The following is a 27496-nucleotide window of genomic DNA, read 5'->3' as shown; positions in this document are numbered from 1 at the left end:
TTGACTGTCCTGTACATCTATATAACCTGCTGGCTGCATGAAGAGAGAGACGTAAAGAGATCCCGGTAGCTGTGATCAATAGCAAACACTTCATTTTGAGTATATAGTTTATTTATCACCTCATATGTAACCAATAAACTTAGAATTAGCATGATTGACAAACATTGCTCTGTGATATTCAGTTAGACATTATAACATTAGAACATCTGAAGAATGTACAAGTAGCTCCAAGTATAACAATACTGAATTATGCTAAGCTTCGTCAGTTGGTAGTGTTACGTATTTTACATATGTATGCACACATCTACCGTCATCTACAAGCTGGAGTTAGGTGGTTATTGATTAAAGCTTGGTCTGCAGTACCCGAGAGGTGGACTGCTCGCGTGATCTGTAAAATGTGTAAGGCTCGTAAAAAATATACAATTACATAATATACACAATGGGCTCAGTGAAACAGTGGTAACATACCTTAACACAAGAACAACTCGAAACCTCCGAGTAAAAATAGATCTCATCGCAAAAACACAAAAATTCTCAAATTATGCATCTATCAGTATTGCTGAGAAGTGAACAAGTTCATCACATGTTGGCGTAGATGCTCTCGGACTCCATGTAAGCTGCGGCCACGTCGTAACACAGGGCAACGTCAGCCTGGAAGGAGATACATGAACAGTAAGTGTTGGTGGAAGAATGAAAGTGAACCAAGAGTTGTCGTCACATGATGCTGCATATGAACAAACACGAGGAGAGGTATGACAGAACACCTATGGTTGGCCATCATGTTGATAGAAATCCACTTTAACAGTAAATGTGTATATTCATTTGCAACGTGGGTAGAAAGAATCGCGACTATGGACCATACAACATTGTTTACTGTGGCATTTGTAACAACATCGACACTACTGTGATGTCCTGATCCAGACAGTGGACCATCGCTCTCATGTTGTTGTAGACCTCAGCTCGTTTGTCATACTTCAGGCCTTGGACAATATTGCTCAGGATGCACAACATGGCTGCATTCTGTCTGTTGTCTCTGTAAAACATTTAGTTATGGTAAAGGTGATGGAAATACATGCGACAAAAACATTCCGATATCCATAAGTAATCTCTTCCAAAGGAAAGTTGAGTGTTCGATTATGATTACACATGTGTCGTTTCTGTATCAACAGAAAGAAAACTTAGAAAAATCATGAAAGCATTTTAAACTTTTCCAACTGGCGACGTATATGAATTGTTCCCGTTTACCATAGAGAAAGCACTCTGACTCACTAAACTGAATAGTAGTGTTAGTTTGAAACGCTTTACTCACTGGTAAACGACAGTAACTGGGCTCGAATAGGCGAGTTGTTCCAGGAGGCTGAACACAGTGTCCTGTGATTCGTGTGGGGACTTGTTCAAAATGTATACGTCGACCAGTGTAGGTGTAGAATTCTGTTGAGAAATGATAGACTCGTCAGACACGTTGGATAGTTACACAATAGACCAGCAATCTTACGTTGACTGGATCTTTGTTCAGACGAAGCAAATACGGCAAAACTAATGGAAGCTCTATATTCTCACCTTGTTCTTATTTTGGACGCTTTTTTTCAGGGACACCTGATGTTATCAATGATTTTCAGTGATCAGTTCATATCATTTTTCTCATCTCTGCTTGACATTAAAACAAACGGAATATGTTTCTGAAGGTAATCACGAATGGGTGTCGCACTGACAGTCTATGTTTCATTATTCAGGAGGCACACTCCTGCCTCGTGCATCCCACACCCAAATCAGGAATGACACATGGTACGTGCAAACTATGGGATGAGATAAGGTGTAACGTGTTACAGGCATAAACGTCCATTGATAGGATTTTTGTAGTCAACACTTTAGTCCATTCATGCAAATAGGGGCGGTGGGATAGCCTAGTGGTTAAAACGTCCGCTGGTTATGCCGAAGACCCGGGTTCGATTCCCCACATTGGTAGAACGTGTGAAGCACATTTCTGGTGTTCCCCGTCGTGATTTTGCTGGAATAGGGTTAAAAAGGGCGTAACACCAAACTCACCCTTGCAATAAGCATTCCTGCTTCATGTTTCCCAAAGTGTTTAAGGAACCGTCATGTGAAGCAATTTAATGATGGCCTACCTCAATCTGCCTGTGGATGTTCCTGAGCGCGATGCCTGGACTGATGGTGCTCTCCGTGGAACATCTCACTTTGACGGGACTCAGATCAAGGCTGTCACCCTCGGACGGCACACAACTGGACAGACGCTGCAAACACGTCATAGAAAATGCCGTTTGATTCCACACTCATATTCATCTTGAATGTTGCAATATAAGTCTTGTTCTTTCTTCTGAAACGTACCAGTGCAGATTATGTCACAAACACGAGTTGAAAAGTCAATTAATTGTTAACTGTCCTGGGATATTTGATGAGCTACGATTCTCAATAATCACCTATTTGTGCTTTGGTTCAAATGTTACTTTGGTTACTAAACACGACATCATTTCATAATCATGTCAGCAAGTTCATTCTGAAGTATCTACCTTTGTATTCACTTGTCACCGTTCAACTTGACATCATTAACATGTGTGTAGTCTTTGAATAGGATCAATTATGCATGCTCAAAAGTTACATGACCAGTATTACTCTATCCTTGAAAAAGGGTATTGGTTATTGCGATTTGCTACCTGATGCGAGTCTGGCAGGACAATGACAGTGGAAGACTCCTGTTCCTCTGTGAGTTTCCAGAACAGAGACGCCGTGGTGACGGAGGGGGCGTCAGTTAACAGGTAGCCATTCACTGACAGGTAGGACTAAATGATACAAAATACAATGAAGTGTGCTGTTTCTTCTGCAAACTTATAAACGTTAAGAAGGACTATGCAGAGGAGCTCTGTTTGCGTCAAGGCACTGTTAGCTTCCTGTGTGAAACAGTACTATTGTCTACATGTTAGTAGGTGATCATTGGCTGCTAGGATGCATCATAGCGAGTAGGCGGATGCATAATGTGGATGCTAAGTGACTTGATTCAAACTAGACAGAACAGTCAATGGTCACGAATAAAGAGGAATTACCTGACTCATGTTCAAACTACGATGAAGTATATATCACGAAACGTACAAAACAACTTTTCCTGTAGTAAAAAAACGCGAGAAACAGGTTTCTCGTAGGTAGTGTGTTTACAACAAACAGATGAAGTCATTACCGGCGTCATCACAGCCATGATGTCTGAGCGTCCATTGATCCACACACGGCCCTTCACCGCGGCTCCTGAAATTTGATGACATAAGAGTTCCTAGTTTGTGAATTATAAAAAGTGGTAACTGAATAGGCTTTTTGATGATTTGGTTTATGAGTAAATCTTTTAAAAATATATTCTACAGTGAATTAGTGGGTGAATATTTTAAGTCACATCGGCAATATTTCAGCCATATCGTGACTAAATCAAATTATAGATTTAGAGCAATTGACAGTAAATATTAAAATCCTGTCAACGAAGGAAAGTAAAACAGCTAGAATATCACAGATATAAATTTAAAACTAGTAATTAAATCTATCTACAGCAGAAGCTTGAGTTACTCACCAGTTTTCGTCTGTGATTCTCTTTCACTGTTCAGAATCTAAAAAGGCACAGACATGTGTAAATGAAAACAGACTGGTATGTAAATCATTTTTGTGGACACAAAAAATAATGAATTTTCATTTCGACAAATTTGTAGATTACCTGTATTAACTTTGGTATGGACATGCGTCCTATTTTAAACACCTTCTTCATATTTCTGAGTCTGCTAAATTCCTCCACTTCCAAGGCTGTGTTTCCAAATTCCAGAACTCCGTACAGAGCGATGTAAACACACGTGTACTGCTCCTGGGAATTACATGCTCTGTTTGAGTCAAGCAGTTGTTCACAATGGCATGCATGTACATGTATCAGGTACTTTGGCCAAGGTAAAACCACAGAAATTCTGCCAATTAAATAATGTCATGTCACATGTATCGTTGAGTACTAACAAAATACTCGAGTGGCAAGCATGGTCTGTGTCCAATTATTTTGATGATGGAAGAATGATTTGAGATGGATCAATGCCAGATTTCGAGATATTGTTTGGCAATTTTGACACACTAACATCCTGCTACTGTACTATATGTATACTGGACAAAATAAGTTAGGGATATTGGTATTTTTATGAATGATATGTGATCAGTGTGTCAATGAATAAATAGATCATAATTCATAATTACAAAATTTACATATATCCTTAACTATTACAGTTACAGTGCCTCACCTGGGTCTGTATCATGCCCTTCCTCTGGTCTCTCATCCCCGAGACACAACCAAACACATCCACCGCATCTTCAGCCAGAGCCTGGTCCAGCAGGTAGTCCAGGGCGATGTAAGTTCCTGTCCGGCCGATCCCAGCACTACACATTTTACGATGCATACATTTACCTCTAATGAAAGTGTCATATTTGGAGGTTTTCAACGAATGCTCTCTGAATTACCAACACTTAGTGTCTTCTAAACTGTCATGCCAATAATGAATTATGTTTGTAAGCAGTGTGTTGCTTGCAAACTGAAGTAAGCATGAAATCTATCTTTCAAGTACAGGAATAGAAACATTGCACTACCATAGTTTGTCAACTAGTGTTCCACTAATGTGGAACTGTGATTTTCTCCGCAAGTATCAAATGCTATTTTGTAGATGAATTCTGAATGATGTCAACAACACGAGATGCGTATCCAGACATTGCTATAATGTCCGGTCGATGTCAAAATGGTTGGCACCAAATGCACCTCATGCGTTCCAACGTATATGAAGAGGAGCAGCTCTAATATGACTGCATATACAACCCTGATAGGATGCTATATTTCGCCCTCCGATAAAATTTCAAAAATACTTGATTGTACCTGAACATTGTTATGGACTTTTATTGGTGGAAATAAAATTACACGCCTGTCACAATCACCTGTAATTGATGTGGCCAATAACAATCCCTGAAGACCCATACAAAACATCTTCAATTATTCTTCTTAAACATCTCGTGAAACAGCATTGTACAATTTAGATTCGTTTTCTTGTTTATGCATTTATCACAATTTGACGTACCCCGAAGCAAATGCAAAGATATATATTTTGAACTTCCTGCGGCATATATACAGGAGTGGTTACCCAAGATGAACACAAAACACGTACCTGCAGTGTACTAGTAGAGGGTCAGCCTGTGTGGTACGTGATGTCCTGATCAACCACAGAAACTCAGTCAAGGCCATCTCTTCAGGGATCCCGTGGTCCGGCCATGTTGTGAATTGGAAATGATGGAAACATCGACTTGTGTTTGTCTGAGGTTGAGCCCAAAATAGTTATTTTGTGTCATAAGAACACACATAACATTAATCTGACTATTAAACAGCTATCCAGAATTACAAACTTCAAAGATGAGTGAACCAATTACTTTCACTTTCTACCACAGAATGTGTACTCTCACCTGATATAATCATCATGTGATATAGTTATGATCGTATAAAGGAGTCTCATACAAGTGCATAATCGCACATATTGTGTTTCCATAGATAACAGACACTTCATTGGCATTTTATGTTTACGATTATGGAAATGTGTCCGCATTTTAAAATATAGTGCTGCCAAATACACATATATATTAGAAATCCAATTAAACATATTCCTAAAATGCTCAATACTTTCTGGTCATACCATATATATTAACAGATCTGTCCATAACATTATTTGTTTTGTTGTTATACGCTGCACGTATCATCCCAGCAACCATAAAGTGAACTCAACTTTAGTGAATGTTTGATGCGTATCATACTATTCTCTGTACGCACCTCTCTCTGTGTAACTTGTAACTCCCTAACGATCCAGTGAGCTCGAACACTGATGCTGGTCACAGATACCGTGAAGCCATCTGTCAGCAAGTCCGATGTGTCTGACCAATATGCTTCACACTTGACCTGGAATACAACAACACTAAGATCAGAAATGTAACGATGAAGACGCGTTACCAACATGACATTGATGAATTCATATCTCATATATCATTGGGAATCTTCATCTTTAAAGTATAATATATTTGTCTTTTTACTGACGCTGAAAATAGCTTTCGAAACTTACAATTTCTAAATGTAGTGGTAGTTTGTACTGTCAAGTACTTATGCTGAAGAAACCATACATGTATCTCTGTCCTGCTCTCTGCCATTTGGATTTAGATTTGTCGCTCTATACTGAGCTTCGAGCTGTTCCACGGTGCTTTGCTTTTATATGTCCGCTAGCAAGGATTGTGAACGCGTTCCAACCGTGGACAGTGTTTCAACATATTTAGCTGCCTGACTAATTCAGGGTTCATTACTTGAATCAGACGTAACTGCAAGTACATGTAAATATCATTTCAGTTTTCAAAGGAAATAAAAAATAGTACTTGTTGGCATGTAGCCCCGATGTTGTCACTGATCAGGCTGTGATTATTGAACTTGTATATTCTAGTTGGGATTTACCATTTTCTATTTCAATGAATATTTATGGTTTATCAACACACAATAAACAGATATAGCGGGCAGATAACCTATACTCTGTATATGTACGATTTAGTGCCATGTAAAATTAGAACCAAGTTGGTGACACAACAACCTTCATGTGGCGTTGCAGGAACTTACCCTTCCCATTTCCACGAGGTTTGTCAGAATGACGATTCTTGTACAGTTCTGTTCCCAGATCATCCTCAAGAAGTCAGTCAGTGTCGTGTTGTTGGGAGCTGTACGTAATATAGCACATGGGATATACAGACAGAGAGACAAGGGGTTTATGAATATAAAGTGTGTAAAAACTCTGAGCATTATCCCGTCCTGATGCTGTGAACTGTGCTTTTATGAAATCGGGGCTAATGGCAATTGTTTTGTCAGATGTTTTCGACATTGATTCCATCGATATGATTTTGGACTAGCTTATATGATATAGCTGGTTGTACCTTGAAAAAAAAATATATATAGAGCGAGAGAGAGATTTAGCTAACAGACATGTTGGCGTTATATTCAGATTCAAGAAAAGGTCAGGATTGTGGATGCTGATAACATGACGAATTTCATCGCTGTAAGTAGTTAGCATGCCAGATGGATTGGTGAGATTCAAATGTTGGGATGTGTTGGTTAACAACAATTAGCTTCTTTTCACAAAAATATATATATAGAATGTTGTCCCTATTGTGACGTCAGAATATATATGTAATGACGTCATACTGTAACCGCTACAATCTCCCTGAAGAGTAAAGAACGAAACATGTTGGAGAAAAAGGCATTCCGTTTTTATTTATCTATGTAATATATATATATATATATATATATATATATATATATATTCGGAATTTACTCAAAGCTGTATATTTATTCCAAACCACAAATTCCAAAACATAAATCAAAAAGTATGGTTTTAGGAAAGTGTAGTATTGTATAAAGACGATTATAACAACTGTTCATTCTGTCAAAGTGTAAATACTTTTTTCCATTCAGTTTAAGAGTAAATGAGTAGTATTCATAACTTTACAACTTTCATATCTGCATGAGAAAATATGTTCCTAATATGTATTCGTGTATGTCAAATAATAATGCCGAATGATTTATTTCAACTCAATATGAATAAAGATGTCCATACCTTGGGCTGCTATGTACGCCTTGGGTCGAGAGTAGCCCTATATTGGAAGCATAAAAGGAGAATATGTTCTTATTCTGTGAGTAAATGTTTTTTGTTCTTATTGATGAAGAAATAGTCATACCAAACGTAATGTTTTTATGAAGTTTGCACACTAGTAGTCGTTTTGGTCCATTATCCTACTCACGTCGATGTAGCTGGCGTTGATGTAGTCGGAGCCAGGTTGGTCTGGCAACTCCTTCAACACGACCCTGGTGTCGTCATCTGTACAACAACACACAACGTACACTATACAGGATCATTGTTTAGCATCTGGATGTGTCAGTGTTATATCCGGGATCTAACTCTGGACAGCATGGATCGGGTTATATATGGGTTAAGGTGGGGAGTGAAATGACAATTATATGTCATTATACATAAATAAGATCCATGCAGATCAAAACATGCAGGCTCTCATTTGACGCAAAACGGAAAGCTATCAAAATGACGTATAGATAATATTCAACTCACCAGTAACACATCTTGCAGTTACCTATTTTGATTTTACCAAACGTTCCTGTGTGACTATTTAGGCGAACGATTGACTTGCATCTGCATGTGTCTGTGATTGCTACCACCCACGGAACACGAGTAGCTCACCTTTTCGCGAACTCTTGGTATCACTATTCTTTGATGGCTATTAACAAACACGTATGTTTGAAACTATGGATTCATACAACGGGCTCTGCTTTCCGTGGGGATTTCTTATCATGGAATATGTTTGATTTATTCTTACGATTAAATTGGGGTTTTTTTCCCGCAGTTTTCATTTATAAAAGGCAGATACTTCATCTATCTTACAATGCCATTATAGGCTTCTTCACATCATTTATGACCAACCTCCCAAATAGATATGTTGTATACCGTTAGAACATTACATCCAGACATATGGGAAACAATACACTCCGTCAGTTTCAAGTCATGGCACTCGATCGTGGTATATCTGGTGTTTTCTGGCTTGCTGGCATGACTAAACGGGTGGTGTCTCTCTGTGCGAGTGCATGTGATCGTATCTCAATCGCTTAGATCGATCTTCTAGGTGGCTCTGGGGTCCAGATTCGATTACGTACAGATCGATATATAGCCGGATGCTGCCGGTGCTGCGTTTAACAACTCAAACACACACGCACACGTACACGCACACGCACACGCACACACATCACAATGGAACAAACACTCTCGCTCGCAACAACACTTCTTTTCTTAGAGCTCACATAAGCTATAGACAAAATCAGGCTATACTCACAAGGATAATAACCCCTGTATTTGTTTTTCCCCTTGTTTTCCGGTTGTTGGGAATGCGTGTAGGGTTTGGCGAAGTCAGAGGGTAATTTCTGGCAAAATATATATCATGCGTCATCATATCTACCCTTTCACGCGTTGACAAAGTGTCATGTATTTTATATCTACCATTAAACCTCCAAACCATATGACACACATATTTACGTGAAGAAATATTAACGTCACTGTTTCCAGAAGAAGAATACATAAGCTGATTGTTAACGCAATACGAATATCAATCTATATGTCTAATGTATTTGAAGTTTTAACGAAGATCTGTCATTACGGCAATCTCTGGACATTATCTCAGAACCAATTTTTAACATATACACGGGATGTTTTCCACTTTAAATCAGTTTCACCTGATACTCTGCCTGGAATCCCCCGACAGGCACCTGCAGCTCCTTGATCCGTTCCCCCACCTGATCTACAGACACCACCGTCACAGCAGGAGCTCTCGCGATGTTGTAGTACGTGGCATTGTGGTCCTCCTCTACATCGTCCTCGTCCTCCCCCAGGACAGGCACAGGGTTGTCCACTCCCGCCTCTTCTGTGTCCTCTTCTGCATGAAGAGAGACATACGTTTGTTAGGTCAGTCAAATGGTCAAACATTTCACATTATAGCACACATTACATGTCGTAATACACGGACCCCATGAGCAGTACCTCTCGTTTTAGGTACTAGGTGCATATTTCTAACTAATTACATAGATGCAATATACAGTTATGTGTGGTATATTTCTAACTGATTACGTAGATGCAATATACAGTTATGTGTGGTATATTTCTAACTAATTACATAGATGCAATATACAGTTATGTGTGGTATATTTCTAACTGATTACATAGATGCAATATACAGTTATGTGTGGTGTAATTCCCAAGCTAACCTTTCTGCATTTGGACCATACTGGTGTGTCTCCCAGACTCCTTATGGTGTCCTCTTCGTCGCCTGCAAAAGAGGGATTTTGTTCTCCACACTACGACAATACAATGTTGTTACATGGTGACAAATGATTATGCGGTATAGTCTTGGTATATTGGGTGTCCCCAAAATAGTGAACCGTTTTTTGACAAGTATTTTCTAAAAACACCGGTTCACATTTTTGGGGACACCCGACATACCTTCGATAATACACTGATTCTGTTCGATATGGATGGACAAATACCCATGAGCATTAATTAACCACCACTTAAATCCAAGGGAATTTTTTGCATATTTGTTAAAAATAGGCGATCATACCCTGGCGTACTAAAATGCAAACGGAATGGCACGTATTTTGCACAATGTCTCAAAAGCTACGGGTCACATGTTCAGGTGTACATTGACATGTAAATTTCATAATTACACAGTGGCAAGTCATTTGCATGCATGACGCAGGGAAAGGTTGTCCAAGACCCGGAAGACATAGAAGACCAATGACCTGACAACCGACTCCTTATTCATCTAGCAAGACGTATTCGCATTTCCGTAACTCATGCCGATAAACTTCCGGCAATGAAGAGTGGGACTCTCACTCTCAACCAGTACCATCAGAAAGAGGCTGTAGTCTGAATGAACCTCTTCCGATCAGATGTCCTTTCCCCGCAGACAGACAGAAAGTCAGTATCTTACACACGTTACCGACGGCCGCTGTCGCGTATGGAGACGTTGTAACGGTAAATGACACATGCAGCTGAACCTTTTGAAGGTGGCTTATTGATGATGCGGTGTTGGTTTTGTATGGCTGCAAGTGGTATCTCATCATAGTTTCTGGGGCACTGTGGTACTGACCATACTTTCTGGCATTTTAGATATTCCTGTTCTTGTGTATTCCTCTCAGACTCAAGTTAGTTGTTACCAATTTTTATTTCAGTAAAATATGTTAACCTTACCATGTTAATACGCGGCACTTGGTTTTCAAAGCATATACAAAAACATGAGTGGTGCTTTTTTAATGTTAATGGGTAAATTTTGATGATAAGTTTTAACAAAATCGGTGTAAATAATACTTTGTCATATGTACATGCACTTTAAGTGTTCATCACCTCATGACGACCACGGCCACGACGATGGCTGCAGCAACAATGACAGCAACTACAGATCCAGCTATGATACCTGCAGTCGTCGGCGGTTCTTCAACTAGCTCTACAATAGAAGATCATCTGTCGAACAATAACGCCATAAAAAGGATAGGTCAACACAAGATCTGTTGTAGCTTTGACTATTGCATGTCTGTATACCACCATTTGTTTATTGCCTTAAAGATAGCATTACACATTAACAACAGTCACACCATCAGTTCAGGGCGTAGGTCTTCACAATATAGAAACAAGGAAATATGAAGCATTACTAAAGCTTCAAGTTCATCCAAGATTAGATGTCATTCAGTAATGGTCAAAGAGATACCTGGAATAATGGCGACCAGTTATAACAAAATATGATGATGATCCACAACTAAGACCTCAATTTAGATCGTTAACTTTTACTTTAAGAATTATCCTGTCAGATCAAGGCTTTGATGTTTACATTCCGCATTTTAGGTAATTGGAGCTTTCTGTTTATACGAGGGTGGTAGCCATTGCTATTAAACGATTGGCTTCCGGTTTACTGATGTTAAAAGAGTTAAACATAAACAAACTATACAAGACTGTGCTTGAAGACCTGCTCATCCACTTACTTTGTGTACAGTTGTGGTCAGTCCATCCGTCACTGCATCCACTCAGACAGGAACCGTTGACATGGTGACAGGTGCTGACGTCCACACACTGACCACAAACTCCTGTACAGTTGGCACCAAATGAACCAAAACTACACACTGAAACCAGAAGAATGTAGAGAACATTCAACGATTTGAAAGGCATGTGTTCGATAACATCAGTATTAGAATTCTTTATCAGAGGGATATTTTCTCCATTCATCCATTCCATCACCTCATTTGGTTGGATTGTTTGGGAGAATCTTATAAACATATCAATACTATTGTTGGGTTGTCTTAGAGGATTTTGAAACATATCGATAATATTGTGGCTTTGATAGTTGTTGTTGTATATTACCTTGAGTGCAGTCTTCTCCCTTCCACCCTGACTGGCATCCGTTTTCACAGCGGCCTGAATCATTGGGACATGTGTCATTCCCTCCCTCACACATCCGGGCACTGCAGTTACCCGAACATTTAGCTCCATACTCAACACCCACCTGGCATGCTGTGGGTGGGAAATCTCAGAATAGTAATACATGTCATGTTATTAGCATACTAACATATATAAGAATTTAGAAACCAAACAAAGTACGTTGCAATTATTACTGGTATTACTGACAGACCTTCTGTACAGTCAGTGCCCTTCCAACCGCTTCTGCAACCACCTTCACACATTCCGGTCACGTGATCACAACTACCTGACGAGGACTCAGAGCACTTCCTGTCAGAGCAAAATTTGGAACAGCCGTCGCCGTAAGAATGAAGGCATTCTGTAAATAAATGACGTGCGCAGTTATACTTTAATGTGCAAACATAAATATTGACAAATTGTACCTGTAGTTACTCTTGTAGATATTTATGTCGTGAAACATATTTCATACTATTTTATTTTATTCAATCCAACATGTACACATATTTTGGGCAGCTGATGCCTTACCCTGTGTACAGTCTGTTCCATTCCAACCTGCCGTACAGCCTCTAACACACTCTCCTGCCACGTGGTCACAGCTAGAGCTGTCGCCTTGGCAGTTCCTATTTTGGCAAATCTTGCTACAGTTGGCTCCATAGTAGCCAAATTGGCATACTGGAAAACAGAAAAGATTTAGATACTGATGTGAGTCGAACAGCCCGATGATGTTGTGAATGAAAAGGCCATTTAGATACTGAGTACGTAGACGCTCACTGAAGGATCCCCCAGCAGTGTAAAACACTCAAACAGCACGGACCTGTATCACACGCTGCTGTTGTCCATCCAGGTAGACAGACTCCACTGGGGCAGATGCCGCTGACGTAGTCGCACACCTCGCCGTCACAGTGGCAGTAGTTGGCACAGTCATCTCCAAAAGTACCATTGCTGCAGACTGAAAATGAATAATTAATTACAGACAAAGTAAAACAAAGTAAAACCTAAATGCATGTTTGTTTTTTGCCCAACTCTGCAATTTTCCAGGTACATTTTAATGACTGACATCATGTTCATCTACCTTCGTAATTGGGATGGCGCGCATCGATCATGTATAACAACCTGATCTCGTTTGTTGTCTTTACGACAGGCACAATATAATGCTGAACACCAGTTCTAACCCTGATCTTCACGGGTCTCAAATTGAACCTACAATACAAAAAATCGCTAAATGTGTAATTTACACTACATATTACTTAAACAAAGTGAACTATACTGGATTGCATTCATTTACACAATGAAGCAAGAATGAGTGAATGAATATCAGTCATTACAACTGGTCTTGCGAAATGATAAACACGTCCTGTCTTTCAGTCATGGTTTAGGTCAGTGCAGTTTCTGTGGACTGGGAATTTAACACGCGGTGATCTTTTGTTTCTGCGATAAACGAATGTAGAACAGCACGGGGGCATTCTAGCATGAGTTTCAGACAGTGTTGTAGATGTGGTCACACCATGTACAACATTAAGCTACTAATAGTTATTGATTTATGCAGTACAGACGGTTATCCTGAAATCGTATCCATTTGTGTATTTATAATTACTTTACATATAAACACTTTTTTCAGTTTTTTATGCACGGAATCGGAACGGTTTGTTTTTGTTTGTTCTTTTTTGTTACGTTTCACAACAATTTGATCGTTCTGTTACCGTATGCGGATTCTGGGTGATTAAGTTATTAATTTAAGAGTAAATGATGACTAAATGTTAGTCCGGTTTGTTCAACAACATATTAATTAACATGGGCAGTTTCAAGTTAACGTTACCGACTGTGGCTTGAATGAACATTGACAACCAGTATTGAAATTCCAGTCTGATATCCTTGTTCAGATCCAGGGACTATTCGAAGTTCGACTTGATTTACAAAGGGGGCGTCTGTAAATACAATATTCCTGTTCTGCATATATTTTTACTGTCCTTCGTTGACAGGGTTTTATATATTATATGTCTGTATTACAAATTTAGAACTAGTTTTAGTCACGATATGGCTGAAATATTGCCGATGTGACTTTAAATCTTAACTCACTCACTCACTCACTGTTCTGCATATCCGTCTACAATGTTGGCTGTTGGAATCTGATGAAGTTGATACAGTTACGAAGTAAGATAAACAGACTGACCTTTTCTATCGTTGTTCACGTGAATCATATTCAACAATTTCTGTTGTTCTGTTTGACATTTACTTCATGTATCTCCTTTCTTGTCGGTCCAATGAATTAACTACCTGATTACGGTAATATAGAAATAAACATTTCAAAGTTTCTATTGAACGCTTCAATAATTTTGATTTATTAACAGCAATAATTATGCAAAACAAAAAGAGTTCTCATGCAAAAGTTATGTAGTTCCGAAAACGTATGGTGTTAAAATGACAGAGGTGACAAAGGAGATATGTATGCTTTTCACCGTCAACCTCCACTTCACAGAAATCCATGATAGGTACGTATTTTTCGTTGTTGACAGTGATGGTGTACAAGACCAGATAGCGCCCTTCGCCAGAACACGTGACATTCAAAACATCAGGTATGTCTGTCCCGTTGATGTTCCCTGTCACGGTGTAGCAGTTGACTCCATCAGTTGGGGAGGCGACAGTGTCAGCTATGTAGATCTGGATACCATTCCGACGAACTATATCTGATCAATGTTATAATTCAACATTATCGCTCTGTACATATTATAGGTAGTCAAATGCTTAGCCTTCTGCGAAAAACTCATACATAAACATGCAAAGTTGTTTTATATAATTATTGGACGATCTGGTAGATGTATGTTGATGAAATAATATCAGTCTGACAAATACAAACATGTATTTATTCATAATAACTGAAGCAGAGCGAATGTAGTGCACCACGTGCATGTCTGACATCAGTGTCAGGTAGTGTTGTTGACGTGGTCACATCATGTATGTCACACCTACTAATAAGGGCAGCATTTTTATTTTCTGTGTTTCTCATCGCCCGACCGACCCCTAATTTTATTGCCGACCAAAAAAAAAAAAAAAAAAAACACTTTTATTTCATTTCAACACCGCAGACTCAAACCTAAAACGTACCGACTCTTCATATAAAATGTTAGCACAAAAAAAATCAGTTATATTTGACAACAGTCCGGCCATGATGTCTGCTACTGGCATAGAAGACGAACACGAAAACAAACATCTGGTCTGTTTTGAAGTATCACCTTCATATCCCTTTTAAAGTAGGAGTAGTGTCATCTTAATTTGATAACCTTTTAACATTTATGAACTGTATGAAGTCATTCAAGCACAATATATTTGTGTTAGATACACTGGTCACTAACATTTGTCTTTATATAAGGGCAGACTATATTGTTGTTTCGTTGATCTTAAAGCTGCATTTGATTCCATCAACAGCACAAGCTTGATGTGTAAAGTTGGCAATGTGATAGGTAAATTTTTTAGATAAATTAGGGGTGAACTTGGATGTTTATCTTTCCAAACTAGACAAAATAGAAAAATTGTAAGATATTGAACATGGTTATTATACCAAAAGGATAATGGAATATTATACCACACATACCCTTATCGATATAAATTAGCAGAAGTTGGTAGACAATGCTGGGCCCATAACGTAAAACAATTGTTAAATAAATATAGGTGCATATCAATACATCAACAAACATGGTTCGAATTAATATGTCAGTTTCCGAAATGTAATCTTTATCAAGAAGAAATAATGTTATAAAAATATTTGTCAGTTGTGAATGTAACTTCATATAGAATAGCCCTAACTAAATTTAGGTGTTCAAATCTAGATTAATGATAGAGGAAAGTCGAAAACTTGATATTGTCAAAGATCAACGATTTTGTCCACTATGAATTATTCCCTGTATTGAAACAGAGTACCATTTCTGCTTAACGTGTCCTTTTTGTCAGATGTGAGTAATCATCTCTCTCTCTCTCTCTCTCTCTCTCTCTCTCTCTCTCTCTCTCTCTCTCTCTCTCTCTCTCTCTCTCTCTCTCTCTCTCTCTCTCTCTCTCTCTCTCTCTCTCTCTCTCTCTCTCTCTTTTCTCTCTCTCAATAAAGTCCCTACGACTTCCTATGTATCTGAGCCCTGGCTGTCTGACATGGTGTCAAATGTATTTCTTTGTACTCACATTTTGTCCTGAAGTATATTGTGACATAATGTATTCTGACCATCTCCCCAAGGTCCACTCTCCACCATGCCTGTGTTATATTGTTGTCTTCCCAGTCTGAATGAAAACACTTCTCATGGTCGCTTGCGCTGTTGTCACCGTTTACAGCATTGCCTGGATCCCCAAAGTCATAGACTGAGCTGGCTGATGTGGATTTGTTAAGTGCAATATTGCCTGTGACAAAATAGAGGATCATTCATGAATTATTGCTCTAAACTGTGTAGTGACAAAGATATGCAACAATATACTTGACGCCAACATACACATAACTAATACGTATGCCTGTTACAGTACAATAACGGACTCCAATTCACGATGAACCGAAGTCATTCTTGTTTGATAGCGTTAATATATGTTCGGATCAAAGTAACCCTGAGGGCTAGTGATATTACATGCATTCTAAGGGTCTTTTCTGCTCTCTACTGTGAAACTGCTCCAGCCTATCTGAAGGACCCCCTCACTCCCTATCTCCCTGCTCGTAGACTCCGCTCATCTGATCAACTGCAGCTCTGTGTACCCTTCACGAGGACAAAGTTAGCTAGCCAGGCTTTTTCTGTTGTTGCTCCAACTCTGTGGAACAGCCCCCCAACATCTCTCAAATCTACGGACTCTGTCCAGTCATTCCGCCATGACTTGAAAACCTATCTCTTCAACCAAGATTATTTTTTGGTTTATTTTTAACTTTGTGAAGCACCACTGAGCAGCCACCAGTTGGAAATTAGGTGCTATACAAGTGCATTATTATTGTTATTATTTTATGATCAAGTACTCTCCGCACAGCTTCATACCCAGCCACTTTATATTATTATAACAGACCATTTTATTCATAAAAGAAGAGTCCAAAGTATGGCAAGGCGTATCAACATTATTACGTCAACGAAGATTGGCAAATAAATCTTAAAATGTACGTCTTCAGTCAACTCGACTCTACTTTGGATGATAATACTGTATAATTAATATTTACAGAAAAGGATTCGTGTGATCCTTGCATAGTCAGCTTAGTAGTCATAGGTAAAGGCCCTTAATCACTCCACACACACACCAGACAGCGACTCGGACTTATTGCAGGAAGCGTTGCTTTAACGATCCAAAGAACGAAATCAGACAAGGTGTAGACTCCTAAACTATGTTGACTTCTGCATTCACCAGAGTGTAAAAAGGACTGTATTCTTGGCAGAAAGACCCTTGCACGCAATCACTGTCATTCAACACATTGTGAGATGCCAAATCTAAGTCACTAAAACAATAGGGAGTCTGCCAACATGGTACTCGGAAAACAAGAAAGGTCCTGATTTACTGGATCTTTCCAATTTCATGACAGCTAGTATCTATAAATGATGTCATTGGATTTATCCAAGAGGACAAAGTCAGGTATGTTGGGCTGAAGCTGTATATGGGAGACTTTAAGAGAATTTTTACAGCAATCATTTTCCATGCACACTGCATGTTCTTGTCCGTACCATTGCTGGACCTCGGATTCAACTTATAATGATCGAGCAACCCCTTCGTGGGCACTCACAACGTGTTTGGGAAGTCTCATTGACTGCATTGCATATCCAACATTTCATTTATACATTTTGATGCAAAAATCACACATTCGAAGCGGAAGTGACTGCTACATTCTTGACAATAACTGTGAAACAGACATAAAACCAGCTCTTTCATCTGCCAGGTCAGTCGCAGGGCGGTATGGGGTAGCCTATTGGTTCGAAGTTCGATTCCTCACACGGGTACAATGTGTAAAGACCATATCAGGTGTCCCCGCCGTGATGGTCCTGCAATTTTGCTAAAGCAGCGTAAAACTAAACTCATTCACTCACTATCCATGCAGTATAGTGACAATTATTTACTGAACAGAATATGTAAATGCAGCAAAGAGGGTTTGGATGGTCCTCGCACAGTTAAATTGTGAATTCATGCTGACTAGAATGTTTCATTCACTAAACAGTTTTTGAGACGTGTCTGTTGTGAGTTGTAGAAATGTTCAAGAGGTTGACTCTTATTATCATTATTTTTATATGGGTATTTATATAGCGCTATAGTCCACCCCACATGCATGCTCAAAGCGCTTCTTTGTTTTTCCCTCGATCATTGGATGTCAATCTCAGCGACACATCATATTATCAATCTCAACTCCCTTCGGATCATACAACTCTTGCAGCCACTAGACGCACCGCGGTAATGTGACTTTCCCGGATATGTGCGTTTCCCATCCTTTCGAGGTACCCATTCACAGCTGGGTCGACTGGGAATAGTCACAGTACTTTGTCCAAGTTTACTGCACGTTGTTGTACCCGCAACTGGGTGTTTGCACGTATTCATGTGGCCACCATCTGGTCATATACCAACGGACTCGTGGGTTCTTTTAAGTGCACAGGGTTGTGCACTGTACACTAGCGGTTGTGACAACACTGAAAGAGTCTGCATACAAAGTTGACACCAAGGTTTTTACACCTGGTCACAGGTGGGCTCGATCCCGGCACCTCCAAGCTCGCTGGGTCACTAGCCTGGCGCCTTAGCCAGCTTGCCCACAATGCCCCCAACTTATGTCATCCCAATCATGTCCAAATTGTATAGTCAAATATTGGCAAACATAAATAACTTACTTTTCTGACATGTCAGTCCTGACCAGCCTATGTCACAATCTCCAGGACTACAGCCACTGGTAGCATTGCATTTTTCCAAAGGACAATGACATTGGTAACCGCATTGGTAGCCGTATGTTCCTTCAGGACAGGTGCCTGTAACAGATGGGTTATAACTGAGCCAAACATTATATCATCATGCAGTTATTTAAAACTAACTCAAGATACTTCAGAACGCACAATAGAAAAAAATAATATCTGCAGCGAAATATGTTTTATTTCATCAATAGACATTTTTCAACTGTTATATATTGTTAAATAGCGCTCATTTGTCATGGGAGCGTGACACCCTTTGATTTCCAACCAGCAACAGAAGGTGATTGGTAGAGTGAGTGAGTGAGTGGGTGAGTTATTATTTAACGTCACATCGACAATATTTCAGCCATATCGTGACGAGAACACTTGACATTGAAATGATTGGTAGAAAACTTGAGACAAAGGTAGTTGTGTTGAGGACACCGGTTATGTTTGACGTTATAATTCTAAGGAGAATTTCAATTACATGTGTAATCAGATGTGAATACAAACATTACGACATGCATATCTCTTGCGCTAAAAGAGACGTTACTAGACAATTTACACAGACGCTTATTGTTTAAGCGTCTGTGTAAATTGTACATATTGCACCGCTGCCTATGAGACACATGCACACATATTTTTACCCGTAAAGACATATCTACGTTGTACGAGTACGGCAATCTGACCGGCTGCTACTGATGCATTGGGTTTCTGATGAAAGTGAACAAAAGTTTTATTCATAGTACCTCTGTTACATCTAACTAAATCAATATGTAATGCACTGTACCATCTGTAACAACTAAGTAAATGGAAGAAAACGGAAGTACTTTAATCTTTAATCTCAGACAACCTAGGCATTCGCTTGGGCGCATAATTCATCAGGAGTCTGAGGAATAATCATCCCAATCTGAAACCGCACGATGTAGTAAAATGGCTACAGAAACAGGAGGCTTATTCCCTTCTCCAGCGTCCAAAAAGAAATTTTAAGAAAAACAGAGTCATAGTCGGCAGAATGAATATTCAAGCAGACGCAGACCTATGCGACGTTTCAAATCTATCAAAATACAATAATGGAATAAAATATATTCTTATCCTAATGGATTGTTTCTCCAGATACGTGTGGTTTGACACTGTGAAGGACAAATCGTCAAAAACGATTTCAAACTCCATGAACAAAGTGCTCGTTCTATGGATAAAGCTCCATTTGTCGACAGGACTGATAAAGGAGGAGAATTTCAAAACAAGTTAATTAAGAAGATATTGAAGAAATTTCATACCAAACATATCGTCACGCACAATTCTGATGTCAAAGCCAACTTAGCAGAAAGATTTATTCGAACACTGAGAAAACTCATATACAGCTAATTTACTTTCAAAAAATACCTACAGATATATAGATGTTTTACCCGATCTCATTTGTAATCATCGTCCTCACAAAAGGAATGAACGTGACCCGCTGATATTTCACCTAAGAATGAAGCTATATAAGATCTGGTTAGAAAGCTATTCATCTGAGAGAAAAGACAAAGTCGACCAATACAAGAAAAAGACAGAGCAAGTCATCGAGCTATAAAAGGAAATATCAATTTAAAGTTGGAGATTATGTATAGATATCTTTGGTCAAGAGAATATTTAAGAAGGAATACGAACAGAAGTGGTCGGAGGAAGTCTTTCAAATTACAAAACGTCGTGTCAGAGATAAACTCGCCATCTACTGGCTCAAGGATTTACAGTCGGATCCCATTCATTGAGGATAATTTATGAGAAGGAGCTACAGAAATCTCGCAAAGACCCGAACAAAGTTGACTGGCGAATAGAAAAAGTCCTAAAGAAGATAACTAAACGAGGGGAGAACAACAAGAATATTAAAGAAGTATACGTGAAATGGGCCGGGTTTCTGAAGAAATTCAATTTCAGGTTTGATGCGAATCAAGTTGAAGAGTGATGATAATATTGAATATTTTCCTGGTAATAAGCCTATCAGTTTTCTGTCTATTTAAAACAACCACTCCGTCTCGATGGACAGTGGATAATTTCACCGAGAGAATTTAATGTTGAAGGTTCACCACCGGTGACGTGCAATAGTAAGAGGAACAAGAAAGTCACTGATGAACTTATATATATTGTTCCATCTGCGGTTCGATCTGCGAACCCATAACCGTTGCAGGGGCAGCGTAAACCTCTCTTCAGTCGTATAACAGACGGTTTGGGGTAAACCGGCTACATTAAATATTCCTATCGGAGGTGTCTACAACTACGGCCCTACAACTACAACGATATCCATTTATCATTTAATCATGTTTGGTGAGGTAACTCAAGAAGAAGATAAACTTTACGTCCCCATCCCGTTGATATCGCGTAAATATTATGCGGACCTTGCACAAGGCAAAGGGAATTCCTTTACAAACAATCAACATGAAGGTGAAAATAGGAATATATCCACCTTACGGAATAGACCAACAATGATAAATATATCCTCACGTGACAATGCAACGACCACACAACGTGATTCACCTCTGAAGGATATAAAATTGGAAACACCTCCTGAACAAGCAGTAGATCGAGCTAAAGCCGAAATTGAACGAAGCACGGTGAAACCGTTTCACACATTGATATTAAGAAGGAATGCGATTTAATATAGCTGCAACCAGAAAGGCGACAGTGTGAGGTCAAACTCCCTCAAAGCAAGAACGCCAACGAGGACGAAAAAGAAGAACGCTCAACAATGAGGACAGAAGAAGAAGGCCAGCAACAGAAGAACGAAGTCAGACAGAACGAGAAGGAGATTGTTTGGAGATATATTTGAATAAAAAGAACAATGGCTGCCTTTGTCACCGACTCCAATTCTTCAGCGAAACTTAGGAATTGGGTTTTATTAGAAAGGGCTTATATGGAAGAACGTCGACCTATTTCTACTCACTCTGGAAGTGCTCCTATAGAATTCCACATTAGCCTTCAAAATGGATTAGAATATATACTATATATCTGTGAAGGACAATGATATATATGAAATGTAGAATAGCGAAAGGAGACAGAACACACCTAGATGCAACTGATGAACCTGGACCCATCAACTTGTTTATGCATTCCATTTTCAGCCAAGTGAATGTGTGGCTTCAGGGAAATTTAATCACTTCTATAAATAATCACTATCAATACAAAGCCATCATACAAACGTTACTGAACACGAACGAAGTGGACGCAAAATCCAAATCAACTACGTTGAACTGGTAATCTGGCAAACAGTCTGGCTTCCCATAGCAAATTGCACACTGTCTGGTCGGAGATTCGTTCTGGGAATTTGGATTGCTGTGAATGATGCGGCCATGGTGTTTGAACGAAGATGTCTCTACCGGATGTAGCTATCCAGTGCGGCTGTGGTAACTCAAGGTCGACCTGACCTACGTCAGTCATTAACACTCCTATTCTGTTAGGCCAGGATGAATTAATCCTTTCTGCAAAACGTGACACACAAACATAGATTTACCGCACTTACTAGGTCCACCCATAATCCCGTTGGAAGGTATGTTAAATCTAAAGGTTCTTGCTGTTTTGAATAATGCGGCGGTGGCGGTTGCTGTGTTCTTTTCTTTGAGTGTCGGCATTAATAGTGTCGGCATTAGTAGTGTCGGCTTTCAAACGAAACATGAGTCTCATTAACCAGTTCAGACAATGACCTACTTTTCAGCCGATCCGAATTTTCTCGTGTGAAAGTGAACAGAGACACTACAAACACTCTGGTTACGCTGAATTCCAATTCCTTGCTTCATAGAAAATTGGTATTTACAAGTTAATCTTAATTTTAAAGTATAATAAAATGGTATTTCTATATTTTATGTCGCGGTTTAGGCAGCATGTAGTTAAATAAGACGTCACAGACTGCTCCTATCATAAGAGGTCGTACAATGATTCACAATCTATCTGGCTCACTGGTTACGCCTGTTATGTGTTCTTCGCTTTTATTTAGTGAATTGTTGTAACGTACAATGTGATTGATATAATATCAAGTCCGTACCAGACCGCCAAACATTTCTAGCGGCCGAGCCTCGTTTTGAGATTTCCACGATTTCCAGATTTCCTTTGTAAGAGTTTTCTGAAAGTTTAGAAGGAGCGTAATGTTGCAATACAAGTGATTAGATGTATCAAATAATACTGTTGAATGAGTTGGTCTCAAAATTCTAGACTGGTTACTGTACTAAGCTGCGCCAGAGGACGGAACCCAGTCACCAGGAAACGAGACAGTTGTGTAATCAATTTTTGACTTGACAGTGACGGCATTAATAGTGTCGGCATCAATAGTGGCGGCATTAATAGTGGCGGAGATAATATTGACGGCATTTTTAATAGTGGCGGCATTAATAGTGGCGACATTAATAGTGGCGGCTTTAATAGTGGCGGAGATAATATTGACGGCATTTTTAATAGTGTCGGCATTACTAGTGTCTGCATTAATATTGACGCATTAATAGTGGCGGCATTAATAGTGTCGGCATTAATAGTGGCAGCTTTAATAGTGGCGGCTTTAATAGTAGCGGCATTAATAGTGGCGGCATTAATATTGACGGCATTAATAGTGTCGGCATTAATAGTGTCGGAATTAATAGTGGCAGCTTTAATAGTGGCGGCTTTAATAGTGGCGGAGATAATATTGACGGCATTTTTAATAGTGGCGGCATTAATAGTGGCGGCTTTAATAGCGGCGGCATTAATAGTGGCGGCTTTAATAGTGGCGGAGATAATATTGACGGCATTTTTAATAGTGTCGGCATTACTAGTGTCTGCATTAATATTGACGCATTAATAGTGGAGGCATTACTAGTGTCGGCATTAATAGTGGCGGCTTTAATAGTGGCGGAGATAATATTGACGGCATTTTTAATAGTGGCGGAATTAATAGTGGCGGCATTAATAGTGGCGGCTTTAATAGCGGCGGCATTAATAGTGGCGGCTTTAATAGTGGCGGCTTTAATAGTGGCGGAGATAATATTGACGGCATTTTTAATAGTGTCGGCATTACTAGTGTCTGCATTAATATTGACGCATTAATAGTGGAGGCATTAATAGTGTCGGCATTAATAGTGGCAGCTTTAATAGTGGCGGCTTTAATAGTGGCGGCATTAATAGTGGCGGCATTAATATTGACGGCATTAATAGTGGCGGCATTAATAGTGTCGGCATTAATAGTGGCAGCTTTAATAGTGGCGGCTTTAATAGTGGCGGAGATAATATTGACGGCATTTTTAATATTGACGGCATTAATAGTGTCTGCATTAATAGTGGAGGCATTACTATTGACGACATTAATAGTGACGGCATTAATAGTGGAGGCATTAATATTGACGGCATTAATAGTGACGGCATTAATAGTGGAGGCATTAATATTGACGCATTAATAATGGCGGCATTAATAGTGTCGGCATTAATAGTGACGGTATTAATAGTGGAGGCATTAATATTGACGCATTAATATTGACGGCATTAATAGTGGCGGCGATAATATTGACGCATTTTTAATAGTGTCGGCAATAATAGTGTCGGCATTAATATTGACGGCATTAATATTGTCAGCATTAATAGTGGCAGCATTAATATTAACGGAAATAATTATGACGGCATTAATAGTGATGGCATTTATAACAATATTAATTCATTTATATAGCGCCTACTATCCATCTGACTAGTTGCTTACTGGACGCTGTTATCAGTACCTGATTATTATTACCCCGGATAACCCAAGCTATCTGTGAGGCTCTAGAAGCTTAATAGTCACGTTACTCATCTCTCCGGGTACCCATTTTCTGCTGGGTGAACAGAGGCAGTTTTGAACAAACTCACTTGACTAAGGTGAGACCAAATGTATCACAAGTTCTTCGTTGTGGGACAGGACTGAAGTCGTAGAAACTCTCAGGAGTCAAAGCTGCCCACACGGCTACCCATCAAAGGACTCTTCGCGCTCGACGTTGCTTAACTTCAACAGAGTTGTGACCTGAGCTCTACGCAAAGGACCACACACCACCACAGAGTATCTGCGCTTCATACAGTCCTCCTTTAGCGGCGGTGATGGGTGTACAGTACGTCTGTGTCTCAACTTAACATCCTTTCTAGAAAATCATTTGGCACATTCTGGACAGGATGTTTTATTCATTTTTCTATATATCTTCCTCGAATAATGTGATAAAGAAAAGATTCATTCGCCAAATGAATGTGTTATGCTTTGTGAGTACGATTATATATAGTACTGACTAATCCCAGATGTCAGGCTAGGCGCCTCTTTTTCATAAGCCAACGAAACAATTTGTTTAGCCAATACAGCCTCCTATCTATCTGGGTGTCGAGTTTGGAAACTTCCATAACGACTGGGACATTGTTTACTAGGAGACGCAGGTTTAATTAAAAAATGACAATATGAAAATTTTCCTCTATAGTATCCTGTTGGAAGTTTCTGATATTTGAGCAAAGTGTGTAAAACCTGTAATTTTTTTAGTTTACAATGACTTCGCTCAAGTTGCTTTCGCATTGTTCGTCACCCTTTGTAACGATTGACACAAATAAAGGACTTTTATCATACTTAGTTCAGTTACATTAAGTTCTTACTTATTGTTGTTGTTTAACAAAATTGTCAATAATTTAAAAATTTAAATACATGTGTTTATTAAGTATATATTGTTACAGTCACGATATGGCTGCAATATTGCCGATGTGACTCTAAGTCTTAACTCACTCACTCACTTACATACATCTGTATTTATATTCATCTATGAGAAACTTGAAAAAATTCATTTAATTGTGCCAGTTGTTCAAATTTGATTGTTCGTGTGATTGTGCTATTGTTTGTATACTCCAAAAGTTAGATACAGAATGAAAGACTTTGAAAGTATTTTGTTTACTTCTTCATAAGAGGTAGAAGCATATAAGAATGTCTGATTTAAGAATAATATTGTTCCATTTTATAAAAGTAATTTGTAATTAATTAATTAATTAAATTTGGAATGTAATTGTAATTAAGTATTTACATTTTAAAAGGCTGTCATTGTTAATTGTACTTGAAAAAATAAAGTATTGTAATCTAATTAAGTACTTTTAAAAGTAATAATAATAGTTTGAGTGATTGATTAATTTGTGAAGATGTCATACATGTATAGACAATCTTGCGTCTATTCTCCGTTTTGTTTGTATTTGACTTTTCGGTGCTTACACTCTAACTGCAAAATAAACACCGTTATTCGTCGATGACACGATGTTAGTACACGCGATAATGTTTACCCGGTCGGGAGGTGGTCGCTCATGCGGGTTTGTTTACTTGTAAGGGGTGGCTAATGTCACGCTCGTTATCACGCAGTCACTGTGTTGTGTAGAGACTATGCTATCGGAATCGTCAATGACAGTTCATGTACATATAGCCTGTGCAGCACATACTGTAAGACTGAATATAGCGCGTATCATTCTTATCTTTGTCAGTAGTATATAACATGAAACGCGATATACTTCAATACTAGCGTATTACCTGCGTTTTCTGATGCTTTGGATTGACTTTATTCACAGGATCGTCAGTGGCGATCAAGTACTAGACATAGGTTGTTCTGGTCATACAACGATTAAATGAGATATAATTACATTTGTGATATACTTAATACTACCTCAACAGCTTCGTTTTATGATGCTATGGATAGACTGTATTTCTCAGTACAGTCGGCGGCGATTACTGCTTGCGGAGGTGTCAGGTACGTAGAAGTAGATTAGTTTACTTTCCCCAGCCCTCACCGTGTATTAAGTAATATTTTACTGTGTTTACTTTGGAGGGCGGCGTTTGTATTAACTTTGTTACTCTCGAGAGATCAAAGCTGTTAAGGGGGGATATCTAGAGATAAACTTTTTTTTTTCGGGGGGATATTCCTTTTTGGAAATACATAGCGATTTACGGGTAAAAGTGCACTATATACTGCTTATGCTATATGGATTCCATAATACGCGCTGCTCGGAAAATAGTGTATTACCTCCTTTACTTGTTTCGGTAAGGGGCAACAAGATAGGAATCTCCCGGGACGCTGTAATGTACTGACAATACATAGACTTCAAGTGAACCTATATGTTATGTCCAACTGGACGGCATACAGAAATATCAAAATGTCATAACCGAGATGATCAAGACACCAGTTCATTACAAAACATTGTGTCTTCTTAAGATTTGGACATGATAGTAGTCATGCTCGGACATAACACATTCACACTGAAAACGAGGTTTAATTATGAGATGTAATATGCACAACTGTAAACCCATATACTACGAGGCCTTCGAATAATTTACCTGACACAATGTCCAACGTGGAGACACAGAGCAGCACGCCGAGCACGGAGACCTCCATGTTGCCCAGTGAACAAACCAGGAAGCTTATTGTTGAGTCCTCATAAACATGACAAGAACGTTATCAACTTTTCCTTCAGAGTGATCAATAAGAATCCACCTGAACCTTCCTCTGGAGAAATCACGTTCTCCTTGACCGTCTTAGGGGTGTACCGGCCGCCTATCTACGTCCATTGCGGTTGTTGCATTACACATGCCGAATATAT

At 39.1% G+C, this 27496-nt stretch overlaps 1 protein-coding gene across 1 annotated transcript; it reads right to left on the bottom strand.

The window, feature by feature from the left end:
* On the bottom strand, positions 1-27496 carry LOC124269699 (receptor-type tyrosine-protein phosphatase kappa-like). Its single transcript, XM_046704733.1, has 27 exons — positions 27234-27496; positions 18872-19006; positions 16227-16439; positions 14516-14743; positions 12874-13008; positions 12585-12731; positions 12271-12417; positions 12003-12152; positions 11627-11764; positions 10995-11094; positions 9857-9918; positions 9329-9528; positions 8932-9019; positions 7834-7910; positions 7650-7686; positions 6659-6756; positions 5834-5959; positions 5181-5326; positions 4272-4407; positions 3710-3853; positions 3569-3605; positions 3191-3255; positions 2673-2798; positions 2127-2252; positions 1310-1431; positions 901-1033; positions 1-651 (listed from the first exon to the last, which is right to left on the bottom strand). Exons 1-27 carry the CDS (start codon positions 27289-27291, stop codon positions 580-582), a joined length of 3246 nt encoding a protein of 1081 aa, XP_046560689.1. The 5' UTR covers positions 27292-27496; the 3' UTR covers positions 1-579.

The sequence above is a fragment of the Haliotis rubra genome, unplaced genomic scaffold (assembly GCF_003918875.1).
Source record: "Haliotis rubra isolate DU_JTF1 unplaced genomic scaffold, ASM391887v1 Scf1466, whole genome shotgun sequence".
NCBI lineage: Eukaryota > Metazoa > Mollusca > Gastropoda > Lepetellida > Haliotidae > Haliotis > Haliotis rubra.
The sequence above is the reverse complement of the archived record's forward strand: the minus strand, read 5'-3'. Positions and strand labels throughout refer to the sequence as shown.

Excerpts from the sequence above, each read along its gene's own strand:
- LOC124269699 (XM_046704733.1), bottom strand. The coding sequence starts at position 27,291 with ATGGAGGTCTCCGTGCTCGGCGTGCTGCTCTGTGTCTCCACGTTGGAC. Across the intron at positions 9,529-9,856 it reads TATGGTCCAAATGCAGAAAG|AAGAGGACACAGAAGAGGCG; the intron begins GTTAGCTTGGGA and ends CTCTTCATGCAG. Across the intron at positions 7,911-8,931 it reads ATACAGGGGTTATTATCCTT|ATGACGACACCAGGGTCGTG; the intron begins GTGAGTATAGCC and ends GTTGTTGTACAG.